Source organism: Hemiscyllium ocellatum, chromosome 17 (genome assembly GCF_020745735.1).
Source record: "Hemiscyllium ocellatum isolate sHemOce1 chromosome 17, sHemOce1.pat.X.cur, whole genome shotgun sequence".
Classification (NCBI taxonomy): Eukaryota; Metazoa; Chordata; class Chondrichthyes; order Orectolobiformes; family Hemiscylliidae; genus Hemiscyllium; species Hemiscyllium ocellatum.
The window spans coordinates 61,354,515-61,379,552 of record NC_083417.1 but is presented as its reverse complement, the minus strand read 5'-3'; the positions used below and the strand labels follow the sequence as shown (position 1 = coordinate 61,379,552).

Below are 25,038 nucleotides of genomic sequence, written 5' to 3'. Positions count from 1 at the left end.
CAATAAAAATCGAGTAATAATTTTACAACATTTATAGCCTAATGCCAAAACTCACTTAAATGCCAGAATTGATCAAGAGTCATAACCCAACAAAGAATCATAGAAACATTTTGGATAGAAGGCAGCTATTGAGCTCTTTGAAAAGGCTATCATACAAAGTTCCACTAACACCCAACCCTCCCATCACAACACATATTTCAAGACCTGTGTAATTTATGTGTAATTAACAAGTATGAAATCAGTTTTCGTCATCTTTCTAGACAGAGTATTCCAGATCCTGAGGACTGCAAAAAAATCACGATCTCCATTCTTGATATTTTCCCCATGAACTCGAACTGTCAACCCCCACCACCAGAAGGAATCATTTTTCTTAAAATCTCTCCTAATCCTTCGAGCTCTCAGATATCACCCCTTAACCCGGACTCTTGGAAATTAGACAACGCTAACTTTTCTAACCTTTCTCATAACTGATTTTGCTCATTCCAAATCTCCTCTGCACTATTTCTAAGATTTTACAAGAATTCACAAGTGTGATGCTCAACATTTTCACAATACACAAACAATTTCGCCATGCTTTTCAATTATATTCCTTTTTTTATAAACTGAGATAACCCTATTTTTAGTTATTTTATCCATTACCCTGCTATCTTTAAGAACTTGTCTATGGTGAACATGCATGCCACTTCTGCTCATCTACACTTCAAAAGACATGCAATCAACTGAATTAAAACTAAAAACTGGGGTGACATAGTGGCTCAGTGGTTAGTACTGCTACCGCACAGCACCAGGGACCTGGGTTCAATTCCACCTTTGGGCCACTGTCTGTGTGGAGTTTGCGTGTTCTCCTAACGTCTGTGTAGTTTCCTCTGGGTGCTCCAGTTTCCTCACAGGATCCAAAGATATGCAGCTTTGGTAGACTGTCCTTGCTAAATTGCCCATAACGTCCAGGGGATGTGCAGGCTAGACGGGCCATGGGAAATGCAAGGTTACAGATACGGGGTAGGGGAGTGGGTCGAGGTGGGATACTTTTCAGAGGGTCATTGTGGGCCAAATGTTCTGGTTCCACATCAAAGGGATTCCATGATTCGAAAAAGTGCTGGACAAACTCAGCAGGTCTGGCAGCAAATATATTTAGAGAAAAAAAAGAGTTTACATTTCAAGTTCAATCTACCTTTGTGGAACACAAAGCAGCTAGGAAATTCTGTTTTTTATGTTACTGACAGAGGAGAATGAGGAACATGTGGAACAGATGGAAAGTGTGCCAAGTGCAAATGACAAAGGTCTTGATAATGATGGCCAAAAGGGCCAAAAGTTGTGAAAAAAAAAGCGTATGTTAGCTATGGAAAGGAAAAAATGGGTCCACTCTGCTCAGAGCAAATATAACAAGATATGGCCAAGGATGATAAGCACAGAAACGGGTCATACTCTGAGATTGTAGAACTCAGTATGGAGTCCTAAGAGCCATAAAGTGCCGAAGCAGAAAATGAGGTGTTGTCCCCCCAGCTTTCGTAGAGCTTAGTTGGAATATGGTAGCATGTCCAGGACAAAAGTGTTATGATGCACAGAAATGTTTGGGTCATTCTGACTGGAAATGGTTACCCAGTCTGCACTTGGTCTCACTAATGTAAAGGATACCACATTATGGCAGTATTACAGCTTTAGTTCAAACGTGGACAAAAGAGCTGAATTCCAGGCGGGAGGTAAGAGTGACAGTCCTTGATGTCGAGGCTGTATTCAACTGAAAGCACCACCAAGGAGCCCTAGCTAAATTGGAATTAATGGGCATCAGGGAGCAAACTCTCCATTGGTTGGAGTCATACCGGACACATAGGAAGATAGTTGTGGTTGTTGGAGGTCAGTCATCTTGCATAAGTTCCCCAGAGCAGTGTCCTACGCCCAACCATCTGCAGCTGCTTCATCCTTCCATCATAAGGTCAGAAGTGGGGATGTTCACCCAAGAATTGCACAATGTTCAGTACCATTCACAACTCCTCAGATATTGAAGCAGTCCGTTTTCAAACACAACAAAACCTGGACAATATCAGGCTCTGGCTGAAAAGTGGCAAATAACATTCATGCGACACAAATGCCAAGCTATGATCAGCACCAGTAAGAGGCAATCTAACCACCATCCCTTGATATTCAATGGTATTACCATCACTGTCAACATCCTGTGGGTTATCATTAACCAGAATCTCAATTGGACTCACCACATGAACACAGCAGGTCAAAGGCTAAGAATACTGCAGAGAGTAACTCAGCTCCTGACTCCCCAAAGCTTGTCCACCATCTAGAAGACACAAGTCAGGAGTGTGATGGAATATTCCTGACTTGCTTGGATGAGTGCAGCTCCAACAACAGTTAAGAAACTTGACAACGTCCAGGACAACGCAGCCTGCTTGGTTGGCACTACATGCACAAGCATCCACTTCTGCCATCGCTAACGCTCAGTAGCAGCAGTGTGTACTATCAAAAGATGCATTGCAGAAATTCAGAGATCCTCAGACAGCACCTTCCATGACCACATCCAAGAGCAGCAGATATGGAAACATGCCCAATTTCAAGTCCCCCTCCAAGCTATTCACCATCATGACTTGGAAATATAAGGCTGTTTGTTCACTGTCACTGGGTCAAAACAGTGGAATTCCCTTTCTATTTCATTGTGGGTCAACCACTGCAGGTAGACTGCAGCAGTTCAAGAAGGCAGCTTACCACCACTTCACAAGGGCAACTAGCAGCAGACAATAAATACCAGTGAGCCAGCAACACCCACATCCCACAAATAAATAAATACAGCAGACTAGGTTGAAAGAAGTACAATTAAAACACTCCTTCATCTGGAAGGTATATTTGCACTTGGCTGAAGAGGAGTAAGGTGGTGAATGGGCAAGTGTTGTACCTTCTGCGATTATATGGCAAGGTGCCATGTGAGTTGTGAGCAAGTGTTAGGAGTGCTGGAAGAGTGCACCAGGGTGTCACAGAGGAAATGATTCTGCAGAATGCTGATAATTGAGAGAAGGGGAAGATATATTTGATGATGTGATCCTGTTGGAAGTAATGGATATGGGAGGATGATCCTTCGAAAGTGGAGACTGGCGGGGTGGATGCTTTGGAAGTTTCTGTCCCACACAGGCATCAGAGGCCCGCACAGCCACAAAACAAAATTAGAGAGAGGGCTGAGGGCCCGACCAACCACAGTGGGAGGGGACCCGCAAATAAGGAAAAAGGAGGATATCTCAGGAGGTACCTCCGTAGAAGATGGTATAATTGGAACAGATGTGGGTGAGAAATAAGGAAAATAGAATGGAATCCTTGCAGGAAGAAGGAAGAAATAAAGTACAGTTGAGGGACCTGCAGGAGATGATGGGCATGTAGTAGATATTGGCAGATGGGAGACAGTGAGGTCTGCAGATGCTGAAGATCAGAGTTGAGTGTGTGCTGCTGGAAAAGAACAGCAGGTCAGGCAGCATCCAAGGAGCAGGAAAATTCTGGTCCAAAACGTTGCCATTGGCAGACAGCTCTTCACTAAACATGGAAACAGTGAAGTCAGGAAGGCAAGTGTCAGCAATGGACCAACTGAAGGTGAGACAATAATGGAAATTAGGACAAGGAATTTCCCACATACCACATAAAGAGACAGGAATAATAGGGACCAACGCATGTATCCATTTGATTGAAGTAGTGAGACAAGTTGAAGAAAAGTTGTTCAAACTAAGAACTAGCTCAGCTCGGTGACTCCAATGATATTATTCTTCTGTTCTATTCAGTGTGAAATGCACCACATTAATCCATACTGATCACCATCCACCAGGGTTCTGCACGTTTCACCATCATGTCTGTTACCCTGAAGTTTATTCTCAACATTAGCTAACATATGAACAAAAACACAAGATTTGTTCCATTTCTCACAATCTAATCAAACAAATTTTGAATATCTTTTATTCCAATTTTGAGAGTTCCAATATTTATAGTTCTTCCTTTTTGTTCAGAAATGAAGTGCAAAACCATTTTGTGATAACTTCATGTATACTCTTGCATGCAAGGATTTAAAATAAGCAAGACCCAAATTAATACTTACTGAAGCTGCGAAGTAGTGCGAAGAGGTCTCATGGGGATTCCACTGCACCACGCCAATGTCCCATTTGCTTTGTCTAGCAACCTTTCTTGGTACTTCAGAGGGAGCATCTAAATTTATAACATATAAGAAGCGGCGCCTGTAACAAAAAACATTGGCTGTGACAAACTTACACACCTGCATTCAGAAAAAGTCAACTTTCTTTTTATGCCATGCACACTCGGAGCCCCCTAGTTCCATCATGAAAGGTTTTTCCTAAAGGATTCTATTGAACACAACTGCTGTAGATGGAGTGGCTGAAAACTCAAAGCATCTTCCCACACTTGTTGGAAATTTAGATTGCCAATATTAATTATTTACAGCACAAATGGCAGACTCCTGTGTTTGTTGTGAAGTAGTGGAACACAACCTCATGCTCTTAACTTCTGCACATATTTTTCTGTTGGCTATTGCAAAAATGACCAGCAGTTTCAAATAGCTCCGTAAGACAGAGATTCTAGTTCGGGGTACAGAAAGGAGGTTCTTTGGGAACGAGAGAGACTCACAGTTGGTGTGTTACCTCTCAGATGCCAGGGTTTGTGACGTTTCTGATTGTGTTTTTGGATTCCTTACGGGGGAGGGGGAGAGGGAGCAGCGCCAAGTCATAGTCCACATAGGCACCAACGACATAGGTAGGAAGAGAGATGGGGGCTTTAAGGCAGAAATTCAGGGACCTAGGGTGTAAGCTAAGAGCTAGGACAAACAGAATTGTTATCTCTGGGTTGTTACCCGTGCCAAATGCCAGCGAGGAGAGGAACAGGAAGAAAGAGGAGTTAAACATGTGGCTACAGGGATGGTTTTGGATTCCTGGATAATTGAGGCCCTTTCTGGGGTAGCTGAGACCTCTAAAAACAGGATGGTCTTCACCTAAGCCAGCTGGGTACCAATATCCTCAGGGGTTTGAATTTGCTAATGCTCTTCGCGTGGATTTAAACTAATTCAGCAGGGGGATAGGAATCTGAATCGTAGTTCGAGTATAGACAAGGTTGACAGTGGGGTTTCAGGATTGCAAAAGGACACCGGCAAGCAAAAGGTTGATTTGACGTATGTCCACTTCAACGACAGGAGCATCCAGAGTAAGGTGGGTGAACTTGCAGCATTGGTCAGTACCTGGGATTTCAATGTCATGGTCATTTCACTGACATGGGTAGAGCAGGGACAAGAGTGTTTGTTGCAGGTTCCGGGATTTAGATGTTTCAGTAAGAACAGAGAAGACGGTAAAAGAGGCGGGAATGTGGCATTGTTAGTCAATGACAGCATTACGGTGGCAGGAAGGATGTTTGAGAACCTGCCAACTAAGGTAGCATGGGCTGAGATTAGAAACAGGAAAGGAGAAGTCAACCTTTCGGGAATTTTCTATAGGCCTCCAAATAGTTCCAGAGACGTAGAAGATAGGATAGCAAAGATGATTCTCGATAGGAGCATGAGTGACAGGGTAATAGTTATAGGGACTTCAACTTTCTAAATATTGACTGGAAATACTGTACTTCAAGTACTTTAGATAGGTCATGAGGGATGAAGGTTCAGGTAGGGTGATTAAGAGTTACAAGGAAAGACCTAAAGAGAGAGCTAAGACAAGCGAGAAGGGGACATGATAGCAAATAGGATCAGGGAAAACCTGAAAGCTTTCTACAGGTATATGAGGGATAAAAGAATGACTAAACATTAGGGCCAATCAAGGGTAGTAGTGGCAGGTTGTATGTGAAGTCAGAAGAGATAGGGAAAGTGCTAAACGAATATTTTTCGTCAGTATTCAAACTGGAAAAAGACAATGTTGTTGAGGAGAATACTGAGAAACAGGCTAATAGACTAGATGGGATTGAGGTTGACAAGGAGGAGGTGTCAGAAATTCTGGCAAGTGTGAAAATAGATAAATCCCCTGGGCCAGATGGGATTTATCCAAGGATTCTTTGGGAAGCCAGAGAGGAGATTGCAGAGTCTTTGACTTTGATCTTTACATCATTATTGTCTACAGTAATAGTGCCAAAAGACTGGAAGAGAGCAAATGTTGTCCCCTTGTTCAAGAAGGGGAGTAGGGATAACCCTGGTAATTATAGACCAGTGAGCCTTTCATTGGTTGCGGGTAAAGTGTTGGAAAAGGTTATGAGAGATAGGATTTATAATCATCTCAACAGGAATAAGTTGATTAGGGACAGACAATACTGGTTTCGAGAAGGGTAAGTTGTGCTCACAAGCCTTATTGAGTTCTTTGAGAAAGCGACCAAACAGGTAGATGCGGGTAAAGCCATTGATGTCGTGTACATGGATTTCAGCAAGGTGTTTGATAAGGTTCCCCATGGTAGGATACCGCATAAAATACAGAGGCATGGGATTGAGGGCGATTTAGTGATTTGGATCAGAGATTGGCTAGCTGAAAGAAGACAAGCTGAAAGGGTGGTGGGTAATGTGAAATATTCATCGTGGAGTTCAGTTACCAGTAATGTCCCGCAAACATCTGTTTTGGGTCAACTGCTATTTGTCATTGGGTGAGTAAATTTGCAATGACACGAAGGTCGATACAGTTATGGATAGTGCCAAAGAATGTTGCAGGGAAATAGATAAGCTGCACAGCTGGGCTGAGAGATGGCAAATGGAGTTTAATGCAGAAAAGTGTGAGGTGATTCACTGTGGAAGGAGTAACAGGAATGCAGAGTACTGGGCTAATGGTAAAATTTTTCGTAGTGTAAATAAATCGAGAGGTCGCGGTGTCCATGTGCATAGATCCCTCAAAGTTGCCACTCAGGTTGATAAGGTTGTTAAGAAGGTATACAGTGTGTTAGCGTTTAGTAATAGAGGGACTGAGTTTCAAAACCATGAGCTCATTCTGCAGCTGTACAAACCTCTGGTACAAAACTCGTGAGAGAGAAGATTGAGAGGTGTCTTCATAGAGACATATAAGATAATGAGAATGTTAGATCAGGTGGACAGTGAGAGCCTTTTTTTTCTTGGTGATGGCTAGCACGAGGGGGCATAGCTTCAAACTGAGGGGGTTGATAGATATAGGACAGATGTCAGAGGTAGTTTCTTTACTCAGAGATTAGTAGGGGCGTGGAACGCACTGCCTGCAATAGTTGTAGACTCACCAACTTTACAGGCATTTAACTGGTCATTGGATAGGCATATGGACGAGAATGGAATAGTGTAGCTTAGATGGGCTACAGATTGGTTTCACAGGGCAGTGAAACATCGAGGGCCAAAAGGCCTGTAATACGCTGTAATGTTCTATGTATAGATACAAACGGATGAGAAGTGTCACTTGGCCACAAGTGGGTGCTTTAGAATGACAAAGGCAGTCAGGACAGTTGCAGATTCCTGACCTGCTTACAGCTGGATGAAAGGATTTTGGGGAATTCTTACTTAACAGTTCCAGAGCACATATCCACACAAAGCCCTCACGTTTTAATCACAATCAATGCATGAGCCATGAAGTAGCGAAATCAACACTAATGTAATAAGAGGCACAAGGAGCTTTTAATGATCGCGGATTGGGTGCCATGGATAATTTCTATGCAGAAGAGCCACTCCCAACCACACAGCATGAAAAACAAATATACGCATTCTCTGTGTTCTCACACTGAGGGACTGAAGCTGGGAGATTACTTCCTCCTTGTCAGCTTGTCTGAAACAGCGTTTGGGCTGCAAAATAGATGCAAATTATCAACATCCTTTTCTACTACTACTGATTTGCATTTCAGTCAGTAGTTAGCAATCTCTCAGTAAAAAGTGGCTTCAAAGTTTCAAATTGGTTTTGAATCAAAAAAAGTATATATTACTCAAAGCAAAAATCAGGAAGTGAATTAAAGGAGTGCTTTCCTTTTGCCATTCAAAGGTTATCCATAGCCCAAATACAGATTCCCTATCCAGTTTCTGATTTGAGCAAAACTGAAACTTTGCATCAAACTTGACCCAATGACAAGAGTGTTATAAGGCCTGTAATCTACTTAATCCCTACATTGTGGAAGCTGGTCATTCAGCCTAACAGGTCCACATTGGCCCTAAAGAGCATCTCACGCAGACCTACCCCATTCCTGTAAGACTGCATTTCCCAAGGCTAATCCACCTAGCCTGCACACTCCTGGACACTATGGGTAATTTAGCACCCAACCTGCACAACTTTGGACTGTGGGAGGAAACTGGAGCACCCGGAGGAAACTCATGCAAACTCCATACAGTCGCCCAAACCTGGAATTGAGCCAGATTCCTGGTGCTGTGAGACAGCAGTGTTAACCACTGTACCACCATGCCACCCAATGTAGACTGAAGTACTGGCTTGCACTTCTGTGCATTCCCTATTACAACAAGCAGGATGATAGTTAACAGGGTTAAGGACATATTCATAAATAGAAACAAACAAATTATTTACACTCTGGTTACCACCCATCCCTGGATGACTGCTTACCCGGAAAGTACCGCAAGCTGGCCGTGACAGTTCACAGACATCGCAGTTGCCTAATATGAAAAATAAATTAAAAATTAACAATTTAAACAGAAGCACATCAGCATACCTCAGTGTACCACATGAATGTAGAAGCAATTGACTTATTTACTGTTAAAACTGTTTAATCTTTGCAATTACTACATTGTACAATTCCAACAGTGGATGAATAGTTGATCAAGCAAACAAACACAACTTGGATTGCCAACTGCAAGTGGCTACAAGAGGACCACACATAACAGATTTAAAACCAGGCATGTATCAATTTGACTGCTGTAATCCTGAATAGGGGAAAAGATTTGTAAAACTGTTACAATTAATTGTCAGCATCTAATGATATTATTGGTGCTAACTACGTAGGAGTTAAAGGTAAGAAGGCAAAATATTTATGTGGCACAATGGTAGTTCAAATCCCGCTTTCTCTCAAGATGTACAATAACATCTCTGAACAGGTTGATTCGAAAATATTTAAATATATCTCAGGAGCTCTTGTGACACAGTGGTCGTCTCATTTTCTCTGATTCACTCTCCAGGAAAGCTATGACACATTGCTGGAGCAGATGGGATTCGAACTTAGGCCTCCTGGCTCTGACGTAGGGCAACTACCACTGTACTGCAAGAGCCCCCAACTGGTTGATTCCGATTTTTCTAATGAACCTGTTCAGAGATGTAATTGCACTCCTCAGGAGCAGGTGGGACTTGAACTCTCAGTCCAGAGGCAGGGACACGACCACTGCATCACAAACACCCCTATGACGGGTTGATTAAAAACTACCCATTCAAATTGCTCTCACTTGAGTGGCTATAGAGAAGGAGCTATAGTATCCAACAGCATGTACAAAGCTATCAGAGGCCAGTTGTGTGCTTGGACATGAGAACATTAAATTTTTAGTGACTAATATTAATGGCATATTGTAACATTACAGAGATTCAGGGAGAGATGATTCCAGTAAAAACTTTTGTTACGATTAATTAGTTTCCACTTTCAAGCCCATCTTATGTTCAAAACTTGTTCCCTTGCAACAACTCTTTTACATATTTCTGACTTTCATTTCGAACATGTACATGTATTTGGAAAGGCAAGGACTGATTAAGGATAGTGAACATGGCTTTGTGCGTGGGAAACCATGTCTCATAAACTTGATAGAGTTCTTTGATGAAGTAACAAAGATGATTGATGAGAGCAGAGCTGTAGATATGATCGTTATGGACATCAGTAAGGACTTCATGGGAGACTGATTAGCAAGGTTAGATCTCATGAAATAAAGGGAGAACTAGCCATTTGGATACAAAACTTCAAAGGTAGAAGACAGAGGGTTGTGGTGGAGAGTTGTTTTTCAGACTGGAGGCCTGTGACCAGTGGAGTGCCACAAGAATTGGTGCTGGGTCCTCTACTTTTGTAAATTACTTAAACAATTTGGATGTGAGCCTAAGAGGTACAGTTAGTAAGTTTGCATATGACACAAAATTGGAGTTGTAGTGGTCAGCGAAGAGGGTTACCTCAGATTACAACAGGATCTGGACCAGATGGGCCAATGGGCTGAGAAGTGGCAAATGGAGTTTAATTCTGATAAATGCGAAGTGGTGCATTTTGGGAAAGCAAATCTTAGCAGGACTTATACACTTAATGGTAAGGTCCTAGGGAGTGTTGCTGAACAAAGAGACCTTGGAGATCAGGTTCATAGTTCCTTGAAAGTGGAGTTGCAGGTAGCTAGGATAGTGAAGAAGGTGTTTGGTATGCTTTCCTTTATTGGTCAGAATATGGAGTACAGGAGTTGGGAGGTATTGTTGCGGCTGTACAGGACATTGGTTAGGCCACTGTTGGAATAATGCGTGCAATTCTGGTCACCTTCCAATTGGAAAGATGTTGTGAAATTTGAAAGGGTTCAGAAAAGATTTACAAGGATGTTGCCACAATTGGAGGATCTGAGCGACAGGGAGAGGCTGAACAGGCTGGGGCGTCAGAGGCTGAGGGGTGACCTTATAGAGGTTTACAAAATTATGAGGGGCATGGACAGGATAAATAGACAAAGTCTTTTCCCTGGGGTTGGGGAGTCCAGAACTAGAGGGCATAGATTTAGGGTGAGAGGGGAAAGATAATAAAAGAGACCTAAGGGGCAACTTTTTCACGCAGAGGGTGGTACATGTATGGAATGAGCTGCCAGAGGATGTGGTGGAGGCTGGTACAATTGCAACATTTAAGAGGCATTTGGATGGGTATATGAAAAGGAAGGATTTGGAGGGATATGGGCCGGGTGCTGGTAGGTGGGACTGGATTGGGTTGGGATATCTGGTCGGCATGGACAGGTTGGATCGAAGGGTCTGTTTCCCTGCTGTACATCTCCATGACTCTATGTGCATCATTCTGAAGGACATACATTCCAACAGTATAATTTAAAAAAGGCAATTTTAAAAAAAGGTGTCCTTGACCTTGCCTCAGTAAACTACAAGAACGAGTCATATTGGTACATGAAATCTCTCCTCTGGTTTCAAAACCAGAAGTACACAGAGTACTCCGACGAATATACTAGATGGCTCCACCATAATCTCTCTGCTCTTGTAATTAATTATTTGTCTAATCAAGGTAAGTATTGCATTTGCCTTAAATGATCCAATCGACCTCACCTATCGCACAGATTAACTCACAAGTGACTCCTACAGCTTGCTTATTGACTGTAAGTCATAAATCAAGACAGTGTGATGGAGACTTCCTACTTGTCTGGATGAGTGAGGTCCAACAACAATCAAGAAGCTTGACACCTCTCAGATCAAGTAATGTGCTTAGTTGACTCACATCCATCAACTTCAACATTCACTCCCTACATCACCACCAAAATAGCAGAAACCTGTTCTTCCACCTACAAGATATACTGCAGCAACTGAAAGTTCTTTCAAGAGCACCATACAGACATGCAATACACAACATCACAACCTGCAAATCTTCTCCCAGTCACACATATTGTGACTTAGGATTTTATTGTTGTCACTGGGTCAAAATAAACTCACTTCCTGTCAGTGTCCCTCTGCCAACAATTGCTGCAACTCCCCAACACCTTTCAAGAACATTTTGTGATGGACAAATGACAGACTTGTCAGCAACATCAACTGAAAACAAAAAAAATTATTTCACACAAGCATGACTTTTCACTTCAACCTGATTTCATATTAATTGATCACTTTGGTCCTACATAGTAACCAATGCAAATTAGACTTTATAAAGTCATCAGCCTACATTGCACTGTTATGATTTAGTTTCAGTGGGTGGATGAATGACTTATGTTCAACTCTTCACAATCCTTCAATAATAATAACTGAAAGACCAACTGAACACAATGATTTAGACATATTATGATTCTGAACACATCTACCAAATCTCCACACAACCTTTTCTTCTCAAAAGGAGACAAATACCAGTTTCACCAACTACCACAATTAAAATGGTGATGGAACAAAATCATTTGGCCCTCTGTAATAGAACAATTCAGCTAGTCTCACTCCCTAGCTGTCTCTCCATAGCAGCACGTACATCCTTTACAAATAGTACTGATTTACACTTCAATCCCTCGACTGAACCTGGCCCCATTACACTCTCAGAAGAAATACAGATCCTAACTACATGAAAAAGATTTTCTCCATCTTGCCAATTACACTAAATCGGTTGATCACTCCTTTCATCAAACTTTTACTGATAATAGGCCAAAAGGTCTTTTGGATTACCTTTGATGGACTTATGTATTTCTCCTCTAAACGTTCAAATTTCAGCCTGATTATTATATCCTTAAAACCTGACATCTATCAAGACAATACTTGTTCTTCATCTTAATCCTTCATCTTGGAGCTCTCGACTTGCTTGTTTTAACTTTACCCCTTTATAAGAATATACCTTCTCAAAACTCATTTTTCTTTAAAGACAGCCTGTTTCAGTAACAGAGTTGTCCGCAAACCTTTGATCCATTCTCACTGCTCGAAAATTGTTTTTTCTGCTGGCTGTTCCTTGTTATTCTCCATAACCATCCTAAACCTTATGACACAATCATCACTGCTCTCTGGAGGCATAAATCTGGACGAAATGTATGTGAATACTCTAAGAACGCTTGCCCCTCACTGCCTTTTACAGTTCTATTGTCCCAGTCTGTATTTTGGTAATTCAAGTCCTTCATCAGAAGCATTGTCTAATACAGAACCATTATAACTCCCTTGTAAATCTGTTCCTTACCATCTTTTCCATGAGTTGGCGAACCCTTGAAAATATCCAGTCTTGTAATAACACCTCTGGTGTTTCTTAACTATAACCCTTTAGAAAGGATGATACGGTGTAGAAAAGTGCAAATGTTTTTCTAGAGTTCAGGTTCAGGTCTGTGGATGGATTGGAGAAGCTGGGGACCTTCACCTTCAGGAAGCTTGAGTCAGGAGTCGATGGAGTGTGGAAATCATGTGGAGTCATGAGATGCAATTTTTTTTCTCATGGTTCCCTGACTCACCATCACTTTTCAGCCAATAGCTGAAAAACAACCACTTTATGCAGCGAGTGGTTAGGATCTGGAATGCACAGGAAGCAGATTCCATCAGAGCTTTGGAATTGGATGATTGGCCAAAGAAAAAAAAAGGGTATAGCAAAAAGGCAACGAAGCAGGACTGATTCAGTTGCTCTTGCAAACAGCTGCCATGGACACAAGAAGCCAAGTGATCTCTTTCGATGCTGTGACCATTGTGTTCCATGGCCCTTACTCACCAACCTTTTTTACCTTCTGTATCCTCTCTTATCTGGCACCTTAATGAGAGTTTGCAAGGTCCATAACATTTTCTCAAAGAGTATGAAGAAAGAAGTCATAGATCAATCCTTATTGTCCCCTCGACACAAAACAACACAGAAACATGAGCACAAGTGGTTGCCTACTGGAGTAAGTAACTTGACAACTTCACCACTGCTTAATAGGTCAATAAGAGCTGTTGTTGCAGAGTAGTCATGTACCAACTACGGGCCAAACGACCAGGGTTAACCAAATGTCCAATAGCTTCAGAGATGTCATAACTTTCTGAACAGATTGATTGAAAATATCAACGATTGGATCGTGAACAAGAATAATTCCCACAACACTAGGTCCAACCGATTTAGTTTGAAGCACAAGCTTTCAGAGTGCTGCTTCTTCATCAAGTGGTTGATGAAGGAGCAGTGCTCCGAAAGCTAGTGCTTCCAATTAAAACTTTTGGATTATAACCTGGTGCTGTGTGATTGTTAACTTTGTACACCCCAGTCCAACACCAGCATCTCCATAATCGAGAATAACTCCAATTAGCTAAGCTCCAGATGTTAATCCAAGCAGAGGTGCAGTATGCACTATTTGAACAGTTTTACATTAAGTGTTCTTAAGGAGTCCGGAGCAGAATCATTTTGGACACGAAACATGAACTGTTTCTTTCTCTCTGTCCACAGATGCGGCCAAGTTTCTCCAACACTTTCTGTTTCTATTTCAAGGTAACTATGATAGTAAGGGGAGTGTGCGCCGTTTGTTCTGCGCAGGCGCGCTCTCGTTGCTTAGGCCCGCGCCAAAGACAAATCCTCAGCCCTCGAGCGGCCGTCGCCGGACTCCAGCAACTATGCTACGGCAGCGCGAGCCAAACGCGACCCGTCAGCCCCGAGCAGCGGCGCGGCCGCTAGTCAGACAGTTACCTGCGAGTCCCTGACCTCCACCACCACATTCTCACTGCTCCAGCGAGCCGCCATGTCACAGACAGAGCAGGGCACCAACAACAACAAACTACGTCATCACGCTTTACGTAGCTTCCGGCGTGCCCCGCCCAGGCCTGGTCCTCTTTGGGCCAGCAAAGGCCTGTCTGTCAGTGGCTGGGCTTTCTGTGGCTTCGTCTCACTTTAATGGCTTTGACCTATCCGTGTCAGTGTCTGAAGATCTTATCCTTTGATTCAACATTCACCCTGTTCTCAATTTGAATATTTTCACATGCATATTTTCCTTTGAAATGTAATGTGCATTGCAGACAGAGTAAACAAACCCGAATTATTGGCAATGCAAAATTTTTGGCATCAGTGTGTGTTGCTGGAAAAGCACAGCAGGTCTGCTCCTCAGATGGTGATTCAGTGGTTAGCACTGCTGTCTCACAGAGCCAGGGACCCAGGTTTGATTCCCACTTCAGGCGACTGTCTGTTTGGAGTTTACACATTGTGTGGGTTTCCTCCGGGTGCTCCAGTTTCCTCCCACAATCTGAAAGATGTGCATGTCAGGTGAATTGGCCATGCTAAATTGCCCATACTGTTAGGTGCATGAGTCAGGGGTAATTCGAGGGTAGCGGAATGCATCTGGATGGGTTACTGTTCGGAGGGTCAGTATGAACTTATTAGGCCGAAGAGCCTGTTCCCATGTAGGGATTCTAATCTAATCATTAATCAAGCCAAATTTCACTCAGGAATCTCTCTTGACCAAGTTTACCATCAGCTGGGATAATAAAAAGATGTGGGGTTTTTTGATGAATTATGAATTTGTTGAACTTGAAAGGGATCTTTGAAAGTTACAAATATATGAAGATACCGTACACAAAACAGGAATTGTTTTTAAGCAGTTTGGACTTGCAAAATGGCTTTGAATATTACTAAGACTTCTCTAGGTGTACAGAACATTAGAGGGGATTACTTAAAAGCTTTGACTCAAGCTAAACTGAGAGGAGAGAAAGGTAGAAATAAAAACAAGGTTTCATAAGAACAGGATGATTGAAGTGATTGTCCAGCATTTGTAATTAAAAAGAAGGAAACTTGAAATTGAGGGATCATTAAAATTAGTTAAGATTCAATGATTAATGAACAAATATTGAGGTAAAGTAAAAGGAGAAATTGAAAAAGAAGCAAATGAAAATAAATGAGCAATGGCAAGGGCAGGTGGGAAACAATAGTGGAAAGGGGAAGTAATTTAGGAAACATGAACTCCAAGAGAAACGGAAATGGGCAACATAACTCACAGAGGGAAAAGCTTGAATTCAATAATGACATTTTCGAGCATGATTCTGATTCTGGTGAGGGTTTTAACTGAATGGGAAGTCTGTGTTTCATGTCTACGTTTATAGAGTATAGAATAATGCCTTTGAGAAAACAATGCAAGAAATGGCAGTAGAAGGGTTAGTCTCATTTCATTGTGGCCAATTTAAGCTAGTTGTTCTTCTGAACAGTTTCTTTTGGATTTAAGCTCAACTTTTACCAGTTTGTATGCTATGGCATTTAAAGTTCCTTTCATTCTTCTATTTTGTCTCTATTGTTTATTCCAACCTGTAGCAGAGATAGGGTCTGAACTAGGTTTTGAGAGAGAGCTGTTATGAGTACATCCTGAAGGCTTTCATGATGATACTGCAGCAGTCTGCTTACTCTTTTACGGAGTGTTATTACTAATATAGCAAACAACCATGCTTATAACTATAGCTTTTTACAACATGAATGAATTTGGTATTGGCATTTAGTGGGGACAATCTATGTTAACAAAGAAGTTTGATCTCCTATTGTGAAAGCTGTCGACAAGCCATTGAAGGGAGTAGATTTAATACTTACTTAAACCCCACCTCTCTGCCTGTTGTAGATTTTTCAGTAAGGGTTGTCTTGTGTGATGGGTGAAATTGTTTCTCTCCTTTCTTCAGGGGTGGCATGGTGGCTCAGAGAGTAGTACTGCTGCCTCACAGTGCCAGGTTCTCCCTGTGTCTGTGGGGGATTCCCCCAGGTGCTCCGGTTTCCTCACATAGTCTAAAGATGTGCAGGTTAGATGGATGGACCATGGTAAATTGCCCTTAGTGTCCAGGATGTGTAGATTAGGTGGATTAACCATGGGAAATGCAAAGTTATAGGGATAAGATAGGGGAGTGAGTCTGGTGGGATGCTCTTTGGAGAGTCGGTGTGGACATGTCGGGCCAGATGGCCAGTTTTACAGTTTAGGATTCCATGGCTGTTCATATTTCAGACTAAATTCCGAGAGCTATTTCTAAAATAAATATCTGTTCTGTTAGTCCAGCTTCTGTGATGTAGCAACAGTCTCAATGTTTTCAATTGATCAATGTATTTGTCACATAATTAAGAGTTGAGCATGAACAACATTTTAAACATGGAGTTCAAATCAGCAAAAATGAGAAAACATGTGATTTAAGTTAAACACAACACGAGATGTTTTCTGACCTATGTTTTACAACTACCAGAGACAGAAAGAGAAGTGGCCAGAAACAGGTTCATATCTACATGGGAATTTACCGCTGCTATATTAATCACTGTGTACATACAGCCACAAGCAAAGGTTGAGGAAGCTCTCGATGTGCTGCACTCCACCACTAACACCCTGGAGACGGAACACCCCGAGGCTCTGTTTATTGTAACTGGCGACTTCAATCAAGCCAATTGAAAGAAGTTATTGCCCAAATACCATCAGAGCATTACCTGCCACACCAAGGGCCCGAACATTTTAGACTATTGCTACATCACTGTGAAAGATGCCTACCACTCCATCCCCCTCCCTTATTTCAGGAACTCCGACCACAAAGCTGTGTTTCTTCTCCCGGATTCCAGGCAAAAGCTCAGGCAGGAGACCCCCTCGCAGATATAGGTCCAGTGCTGGTCAGAGGAGGCAGAGGATCAACGTGGTGCTGCCTGGAATTGGCTGATTGGGCCATGTTCAAACAGTCTGCAGGTACCTTGGACTAGTACGCCACCACCGTCACAGACTTTATCAGCAAGTGTGTGGAGCACTGCATACTGAGGAAGTCAATCTTGGTGTTCCCCAACAGGAAACCCTGGATGAATCAGGACATACAGAACCTGCTAAAAACCAGGTGTGAGGCCTTCAGATCAGGAGACCCACTCAGATATAAGGAATCCAAGTATGACCTTCACAAAGCCATTAAGATAGCTAAGGACCAATACCGAGCCAAACTAGAGACCTAGACTGACACCTGGCAACTATTGGTAAGGACTGAAAGACATCACAGGTTCTGAAAAGAGACAGCGCAAGATAGCAGACAATGACTCATCCCTCCCAGATCATCTCAATGCCTTCTATGCTCGCTTTGGAGGAGAGTAACACCTATTCTGACATGTCCTGATGATCTATTCCAGCAGTCACTGCATCAGAAGTCCGATCAGTTTTCCTTCGTGTGAATCCAAGGAAAGCGATGGGACCAGATGGAATGCCAGGCCATGCACTCAGAGCATGCACAGATCAACTGGCAGAGATCTTCTCGGACAGCTTCAACCTAGCCCTGCAGCAGGCCACTGTCCCTGCCTGTATCAAGAGGGCCAACATCATCACTGTGCCTAAGAAGGCTCATGCAGCTTGTCTCAAAGAATACCGCCCAGTGGACCTAACTTCAGTGGTCATGAAGTGCTTTGAAAGGCTGGTCATGGTATTAATCAACTCCAGCCTCCCCACTACTCTTGACCCACTCCAATTTGTCTACTGAACCAACAGATCCACGTCAGATGCCATATCACTTGCCTTTCACTCCTCCCTAAAACATCTTGACACCAAGAACAGCAATGTAAGAATCCTACTCATTGACTACAGTTCAGCCTTCAGCACTAGTATCCCCTCGAGACTGATTACTAAAGTTAGTGATCTTGGACTAAGCCCCACTCTCTGCAACTGGATCCTCAGTTTCCTGACCAGCGGGCCACAGTCAGTGAAGACTGGGGACAATGTTTCATCGTCACTAACACTCAACACTGAAGCCCTCCCCCAGGGGTGCGCACTCAGCCCCCTATTGTACTTATTCGTAACCTATGATGGTGTCACCAAAGACCAGACTAATGCCATATACAATTTTGCTGATAACACCACAATAGTTGGTCGAGTCTCAGATGGCGACAAAACAAACTACAGACGGGAGGTGGAAGACCTGGGAAAAATGGTGCTCTGAGAACAACCTAGCTCTCAATGCCGGCAAAACCAAGGAATTCAGTATTGACCTTTGGTGGGATGTTATTCATGACCCCCCTACACATTAATAGCAACAGAGGTGGAACGAGTGGAGAGTGTCAGGTTCCTGGGAGTGGTCATCAACAACAAGCTTTCTTGGACTCTTCATGTGGACGCACTGGTTACAAAGGCCCACCAACGTCTCTTCTTCCTCAGGCAGCTGAGGAAATTTGACATGATGGCAAATGCCCTTGCCAACATTTATAGCTGCGCCATCGAGAGCATTCTGTCTGGGTGTGGCAACTATACCATTCAAGATCGGAGATGGTTACAGAGAGTGGTGAACTCAGCCCAGACAATCACAAAGGCCAGCCTCTCATCTGTAGAATCCATCTACCAGGCTCATTGTCAAGGAAAAGCCTCCAGCATTTTCAAAAATCCATCCCACCTTGGCAATGTTTTTCTACAACCTCTACCATCGGGCAGTAGGTGCAGAGGCCTAACCACGTGCACCAGGCAGTTTCGAAACAGTTTCTACCCGACTGTTGTTAGAATACTGAATGGACTCACAGACTCTTAACATTCACCAGTACCTGTGTTTTTGCTTTTGCTGCTGTTTACCTATTATGATCTATTTACATTGTGGTGCATTTGAAATGATGTATTGAAAAAGAACTGGATTGTTTGTTAAGTCTCTCATCTTTTAGAATGACCATGTTGGTTTCAGTTCTTTCAAAAAGATGAGAGACTTAACAAACAATCTAGTTCTTTTTCAACATATCATTTCAGTTGCATCACTCTGTAAACTTGGGCTACAAATTCTGTGTCTTACAATCTTATACTCCACAACAACCTGATGAAGAAGCCACGCTCCAAAATCTAGTGCTTCCAAATAAACCTGTTGGACTCCCACCTGGTCTTGTGCGATTTTTAACTTTGTATACCCCAGTCCAACACCAGCACTTCCAAACACTTCATGTTCAGTTTGGGAACATGGTTCACATGGACTTTTTGGACCAAAGGGTCTGTTTCCATGCTGTATGACTCTATGGCTGATCTCCACAGCAAATAAAAGGAGAAATAAACTTGTTGTACTCTGTGGGGAGCTAGAGAAGTGATTGTGGGCCTCTTCCTGAGATATTTGTATCACCAGTAGTCATAGGTGAGGTGCCGAAAGGCTGGAGGTTGGCAAACGTGATGCCACTGTTTAAGAAGGCGGTAAAGACAAGCCAGGGAACTATAAATCAGTGAGCCTGACCTCGGTGATGGGCAAGTTAGATTAGATTAGATTACTTACAGTGTGGAAACAGGCCCTTCGGCCCAACAAGTCCACACCGACCCGCCGAAGTGCAACCCACCCATACCCCTACATTTACCCCTTACCGAACACTATGGGCAATTTATCATGGCCAATTCACCTGACCCGCACATCTTTGGACTGTGGGAGGAAACCGGAGCACCCGGAGGAAACCCACGCAGACACGGGGAGAACGTGCAAACTCCACGCAGTCAGTCACCTGAGGCGGGAATTGAACCCGCGTCTCTGCCGCTGTGAGGCAGCAGTGCTAACCACTACGCCACCGTGCTGCCCACAAAGTTGTTGGAGGGAATCCTGAGGGACAGGATGTACACGTGTCTGGAAAGGCAAGGACTGATTCGGGATAGTCAACATGGCTTTGTGCGTGGGAAATCATGTCTCACAAACTTGATTGAGTTGTTTGAAGAAATAACAAAGAAGATTTTTGAGGGCAGAGCAGTAGATGTGATCTATATGGACTTCAGTAAGGCTTTCGACAAGGTTCCCCATGGGAGACTGGTTAGCAAGGTTAGATCTCATGGAATACAGGGAGAAGTAGCCATTTGGATACAGAACTGGCTCAAAGGTAGAAGAAAGAGGGTGGTGGTGGAGGGTTGTTTTTCAGTAGACCAGTAGAGTGCCACAAGGATTGGTGCTGGGCCCTCTACTTTTTGTAATTTACATAAATGATTTGGATGCGAGCATAAGAGGTACAGTTAGTAAGTTTGCAGATGACACCAAAGTTGGAGGTGTAGTGGACAGCGAAGAGGATTACCTCAGATTACAACAGGATCTGGACCAGATGGGCCAATGGGCTGAGAAGTGGCAAATGGATTTTAATTCAGATAAATGCGAGGTGCTACATTTTGGGAAAGCAAATCTTAGCAGGACTTATACACTTAATGGTAAGGTCCTAGAGAGTGTTGCTGAACAAAGAGACCTTGGAGTGCAGGTTCATAGTTCCTTGAAAGTGGAGTTGCAGGTAGCTAGGATAGTGAAGAAGGTGTTTGGTATGCTTTCCTTTATTGGTCCTGACAGTATCAAAGCAGGCCATTCGACAGACTGAGTTTATATCAACCCTCCAAACAGCATCCCACTCAGTCTTACCAGTCTACCCCATCCCTGTAACCCTGCATTTCCCAGGCTCATCAACTTAGCCTGCACATCCCTGGACACTATGGGCAATTTAGCATGGCCAATCTACCAGAGCTGAACATCTTTGAACTGTGGGAGGGAACCTGAGTACCTGGAGGAAACCCATGCAGACACAGGGAGAACATGCACACTCTACACAGACAGTGACCCTAGGCAGGAATTGAACCTGGGTCCCTGGCATTGTGGCAGCAGTGCTAACCACTGAGCATTTGTGCTACCCAAAATGGAGATAGATAGAAAATGTCAGGGCTCAACCAGGATTTGAATCCAAAACTTGTTGCACTTATTCCATCCACCCAAAGCAAGAATCATAACCCTAGACCAACAACCATACACCATCAGAGTGTAGGTATTTGCCAAAGCAACCATTTAATCTGCATTTCATCTCTCCAATTCAGAGGAGACCATATTGTGAGCAGCAAATGCAGTCAACTAGATTGAATAAAGTACCAGTTCATCACTGTTTCACATAGAAGTTGGATCTGCCCTTGGATAGTGAGGAGGGAGGAGGCAAACTGGGAAATGTTGCGAACTTTTTGTGGCAAGATAGCAGGATGCATAAGCTTTGGTGAGAATGAAGAATGGTGTTCCTGTGTCCTCCATTGAACATCGATATTAATGAACAATAGCTGATTCTGGAGGGTTGGGGTAGGAGGGTAAAGTCCTGAGATCCTTCTATTTTCTCCTGCAGTAATCCAGGAAGACTAGAGAGCTGCCATCACAAGGGGAGAGAAATCAATCTCTAAGGAGGATGGGGTTGCCCCAGGGGCTCCCACATTACATCCGTTCCCTAGACCATGTAGCAGCACAGATCCTAAAATGTCAGTGAGGGTGTATACGTTCACACATAAATTCAGGTTGACCACCTGGCGAGAGAGTCTCACACACCGCTGAATGGCTGTCAGAGGGTGTGACAGCTAGGGCTATGATGCACAGAGGAGTGCAGGAGGCTATATTATTATTGAGCCTGCCATCAGCCCAAAGACTGGCTTCTGGTATCGTCAGTAAGGTGGTAAGTGCTAGATAGCCTAAGAATTGTTGCTAGAACTAGGGCCATTACAATCTATAAGCCCTTCTTCAATATAAGCCCTTCTTCCTGAAGTATTTCCAAAATAGTAAGAAGTTGGGAAGCATTGGTGTCCAAAGGAACCGGATGCCCTTATTCATGAGTGAGTTAAAGCCTGCCAACACCACATGTGACTCCAGGCACCATGCCCGCGTGGACACACACACACTATACCATTGCATCTATTTATCCTGGTGTCTGAGTGTGCCTGGTGTGTCTCTGAGTTTGTGGGAATGTTTGAATAGTATGTATTTTTGATTGAACAGACAAAATAGGAAATAGGAACTCCTCAAGGCAGCTGTGTCACTCAATAAGAACATGATTTATCTGATTGTGACCATCTTGCTGCCCGCCCTCACCTCACTCGTCATCCTTGACTACTTTTGTAGATCAAAAATCTGTCTGACTTGGATATATTCAAATATCCAGCCTCCACTACTCTCTGGGATAGTAAATTTTAAACATTAGTGAACCTCGAATGGAATAAACTCTTCCTTATCTCTATTTTAATTATGATACATCTTAGTTTGATTTGGAGATGCCGGTGTTGGACTGGGGTGTACAAAGTTAAAAATCACATAACACCAGGTTTTTAGTCCAACAGGTTTAATTGGAAGCACACTAGCTTTCGGAGCAACGCTCCATCAGGTGATTGTGGAGGGCTCGATCGTAACACAGAATTTATAGCAAAAATTTGCAGTGTGATGTAACTGAAATTATACATTGAAAAATTGATTGTCTGTTAAGACTTTCATCTGTTAGAATACAGTGATAGTTTCACTTCTTTCATGTGTAAATCACAAAATCCTTCTTTTTAAAGTTGCATTCTCGGGTTAGCTGCTAACAATGGTGATAGCTAGACAATATGTTGAAGATGTTAGCCCCCTGTGTTCTCTGTCTATGATCTGATGTTTAGATTGATTCTAATCTAAAAAGTGAGATAACAGTGTTTTACATAAATTCCTGCAGTTTTTGAGCTCAGAGTTCTACATGAATGTATGCAGTTTTTGAGCAACGTGCAATGTAACTATTCAATACAAATTCACCACACAAAATATATGTGTGCATGTGGGTCTTTGTGTGTGTGTGTGTCTGTCTGAGGTGGAGTTGTGAGTGTGAGAAAGTGTGTGTGTGTGTGTGTGTGTGTGTAGTGAGTGCAGAGTGTCTTAAGTCTGCGAGGGGGTGCATGTGTGAGTGTGGGAGTGTGTGTGTCTATAAGGGTGTGTGTGGGTGTCTGTGTGCACGTCTGTGTGTTCCTGTGTCCATGTGTAGTGAGAGTGTGTGTGTGTAGTGCAATGGTGATCACCTTGGGTTCATGTCACATTACAGGTGATCACCATTGCCAGATATGACTATGAGTTTTAAATGAGTTATAAAAAGAGAACTGACAGTCAGAATCCAGATTAATGTTTTTAGGTAAGTGTGTAGGAGTCTGCTGAATACATCAGAGGCTACATACAGGAATTTTATCATGTTGTAGAGTCACTGATTAATAATTTTAAATTTTCACTGAGGGAGTCAGAGATGGATTAGGAGAAATTGCTTTGACAGAAAGTTGTTAGATTAATATCAGGGACTAGTTGAGACACAGACCATTGATTCTTTAAGGCTGTCAAGAAAGCACAATAATTAGTTTTAGATTGCTCTGGTGAAAGGTCAGCACAGATATGCTGAGCCAATTGGCTTTAATAAGTACTATTATAGTTAAATTCAAACAAGGTTTCATTCCATAAATTGGTGGATTTGAACCCAAATGTAGAGCAGTACATAATCCAATAGACAACCTGCTTCCACTCCATGAGGAAGTTCGATATAATTCAGACACAATGAGTGGAATAATTTTTGAGGGAATATCTCTCTTGCCTTCAATATGGCAGGAAATTGCTAGGAATGGGTTTACCAGTTGCACCTTTCTGCAAGGAGCAAATTATACTGAGATATTTAAATCTACCCCAAGGGTTAGATAAAGAGTTCAGTTAGATTAGGAGAGAGAATTACAGTTGAGATTATCAGGCAGTGAGAATACTATGGTTAGAATTAAGGGTGCATAATTCTGTTGGAACTTGTCTACAAAACTTTTGATGATAGATGGATAGTGAGGGGATTTGTAAATTATGGAAATATGATTAATTGCAGCTAAACAGTGTGATTGAACTAGAAGATTTAATTTTTCACAAACTGTAAAAACAACTCAAGTGTTAAAATAGTAAATGTCCTGGAAAGTTTTCAGGACAGGATTTTGAGTTAGGCTCTGAATTTTTGATTTGGAAAGTGAACTTTTCACAGAAGTTTCTACTCAAAGCTTATTGCTATATTACTGACTGCAAACTCTTCCAAGGACCAGCAGAATTAGATATCTTCTCAGAATGGATGATAACCTAATTTTAATAGTCCATTTTAAGAATCCAGCTATACATGGATTTATTACAAAAAATATGCAATTATCATCTGTCAGCACGATTTTTACCCTGCAGTGAATTGATGTGAAAGTTCACACCATGAGCAAATGTGTGGGTTTGCTGACAGCATATGTGGTTTGGTCATTTTCTTTGAGACAGAAAGAGAAAGTGCTGGAGAAACTCTGCTGCTCTGCCAGATCTATTAACTCTGCTTTTCTCTTCATAGAGAGTTTCTTCAGCACTTCCTGTTTTTGTTTCAGATTTCCAGCATCTGCAGTTTTTTTGTTTTATTTCTTTGAGGCAGAATATCTGCAAATGGTGAGTGTCATGATTGGAACAAGATCAGCTGGGTGACCCTCTTGGAATATGAGTTCCCTGATTAGGACTGTTAATCTGATCCAGTCAGGGATCTCTGGCTGAGATAAAAGTTTGAGTGTTCTTTATGCAGACACTCTAGTGCCTGAGGCAAAAGTGAGGACTGCAGATGCTGGAAATCAGAGTCTGGATTAGAGTGGTGCTGGAAACGCACAGCAGGTCAGGCAGCATCTGAGGAGCAGGAAAATCGATGTTTTGGGCAAAAGCCCCTTTAGTGCTTGAGTCTGTAAGAGACAAACTGTTGTCAAATATTGTGCAACTCATAAATAAAGGGTGACTGGTGATCGGACACCAACCTTTACAA

The 25,038-nt window shown here is 42.6% G+C and overlaps 1 protein-coding gene across 4 annotated transcripts in view; it reads right to left on the bottom strand.

Annotated features, from left to right (window-relative positions):
* The window catches only part of wdr59 (WD repeat domain 59), a 97,775-nt gene extending 83,490 nt beyond the window's left edge, over positions 1-14,285 (bottom strand). For 3 of the 4 annotated variants that reach the window (XR_009645626.1, XM_060838222.1, XM_060838224.1), the window contains exons 1-3: positions 14,221-14,285; positions 8,514-8,563; positions 4,079-4,214 (exon numbers count right to left, since the gene is read on the bottom strand). Coding sequence is in view for 3 of the 4 variants with exons in the window: in XM_060838222.1 (XP_060694205.1) it covers positions 4,079-4,214; positions 8,514-8,563; positions 14,221-14,274 (240 nt within the window). In the remaining variant the exon portion in view is untranslated. Of the gene's footprint in view, positions 1-4,078; positions 4,215-8,513; positions 8,564-12,765; positions 12,948-14,220 lie in introns of those variants that run through there. The other variant, XM_060838223.1, reaches the window with a different exon arrangement.
* Between the last annotated feature and the right edge of the window lie 10,753 nt (positions 14,286-25,038).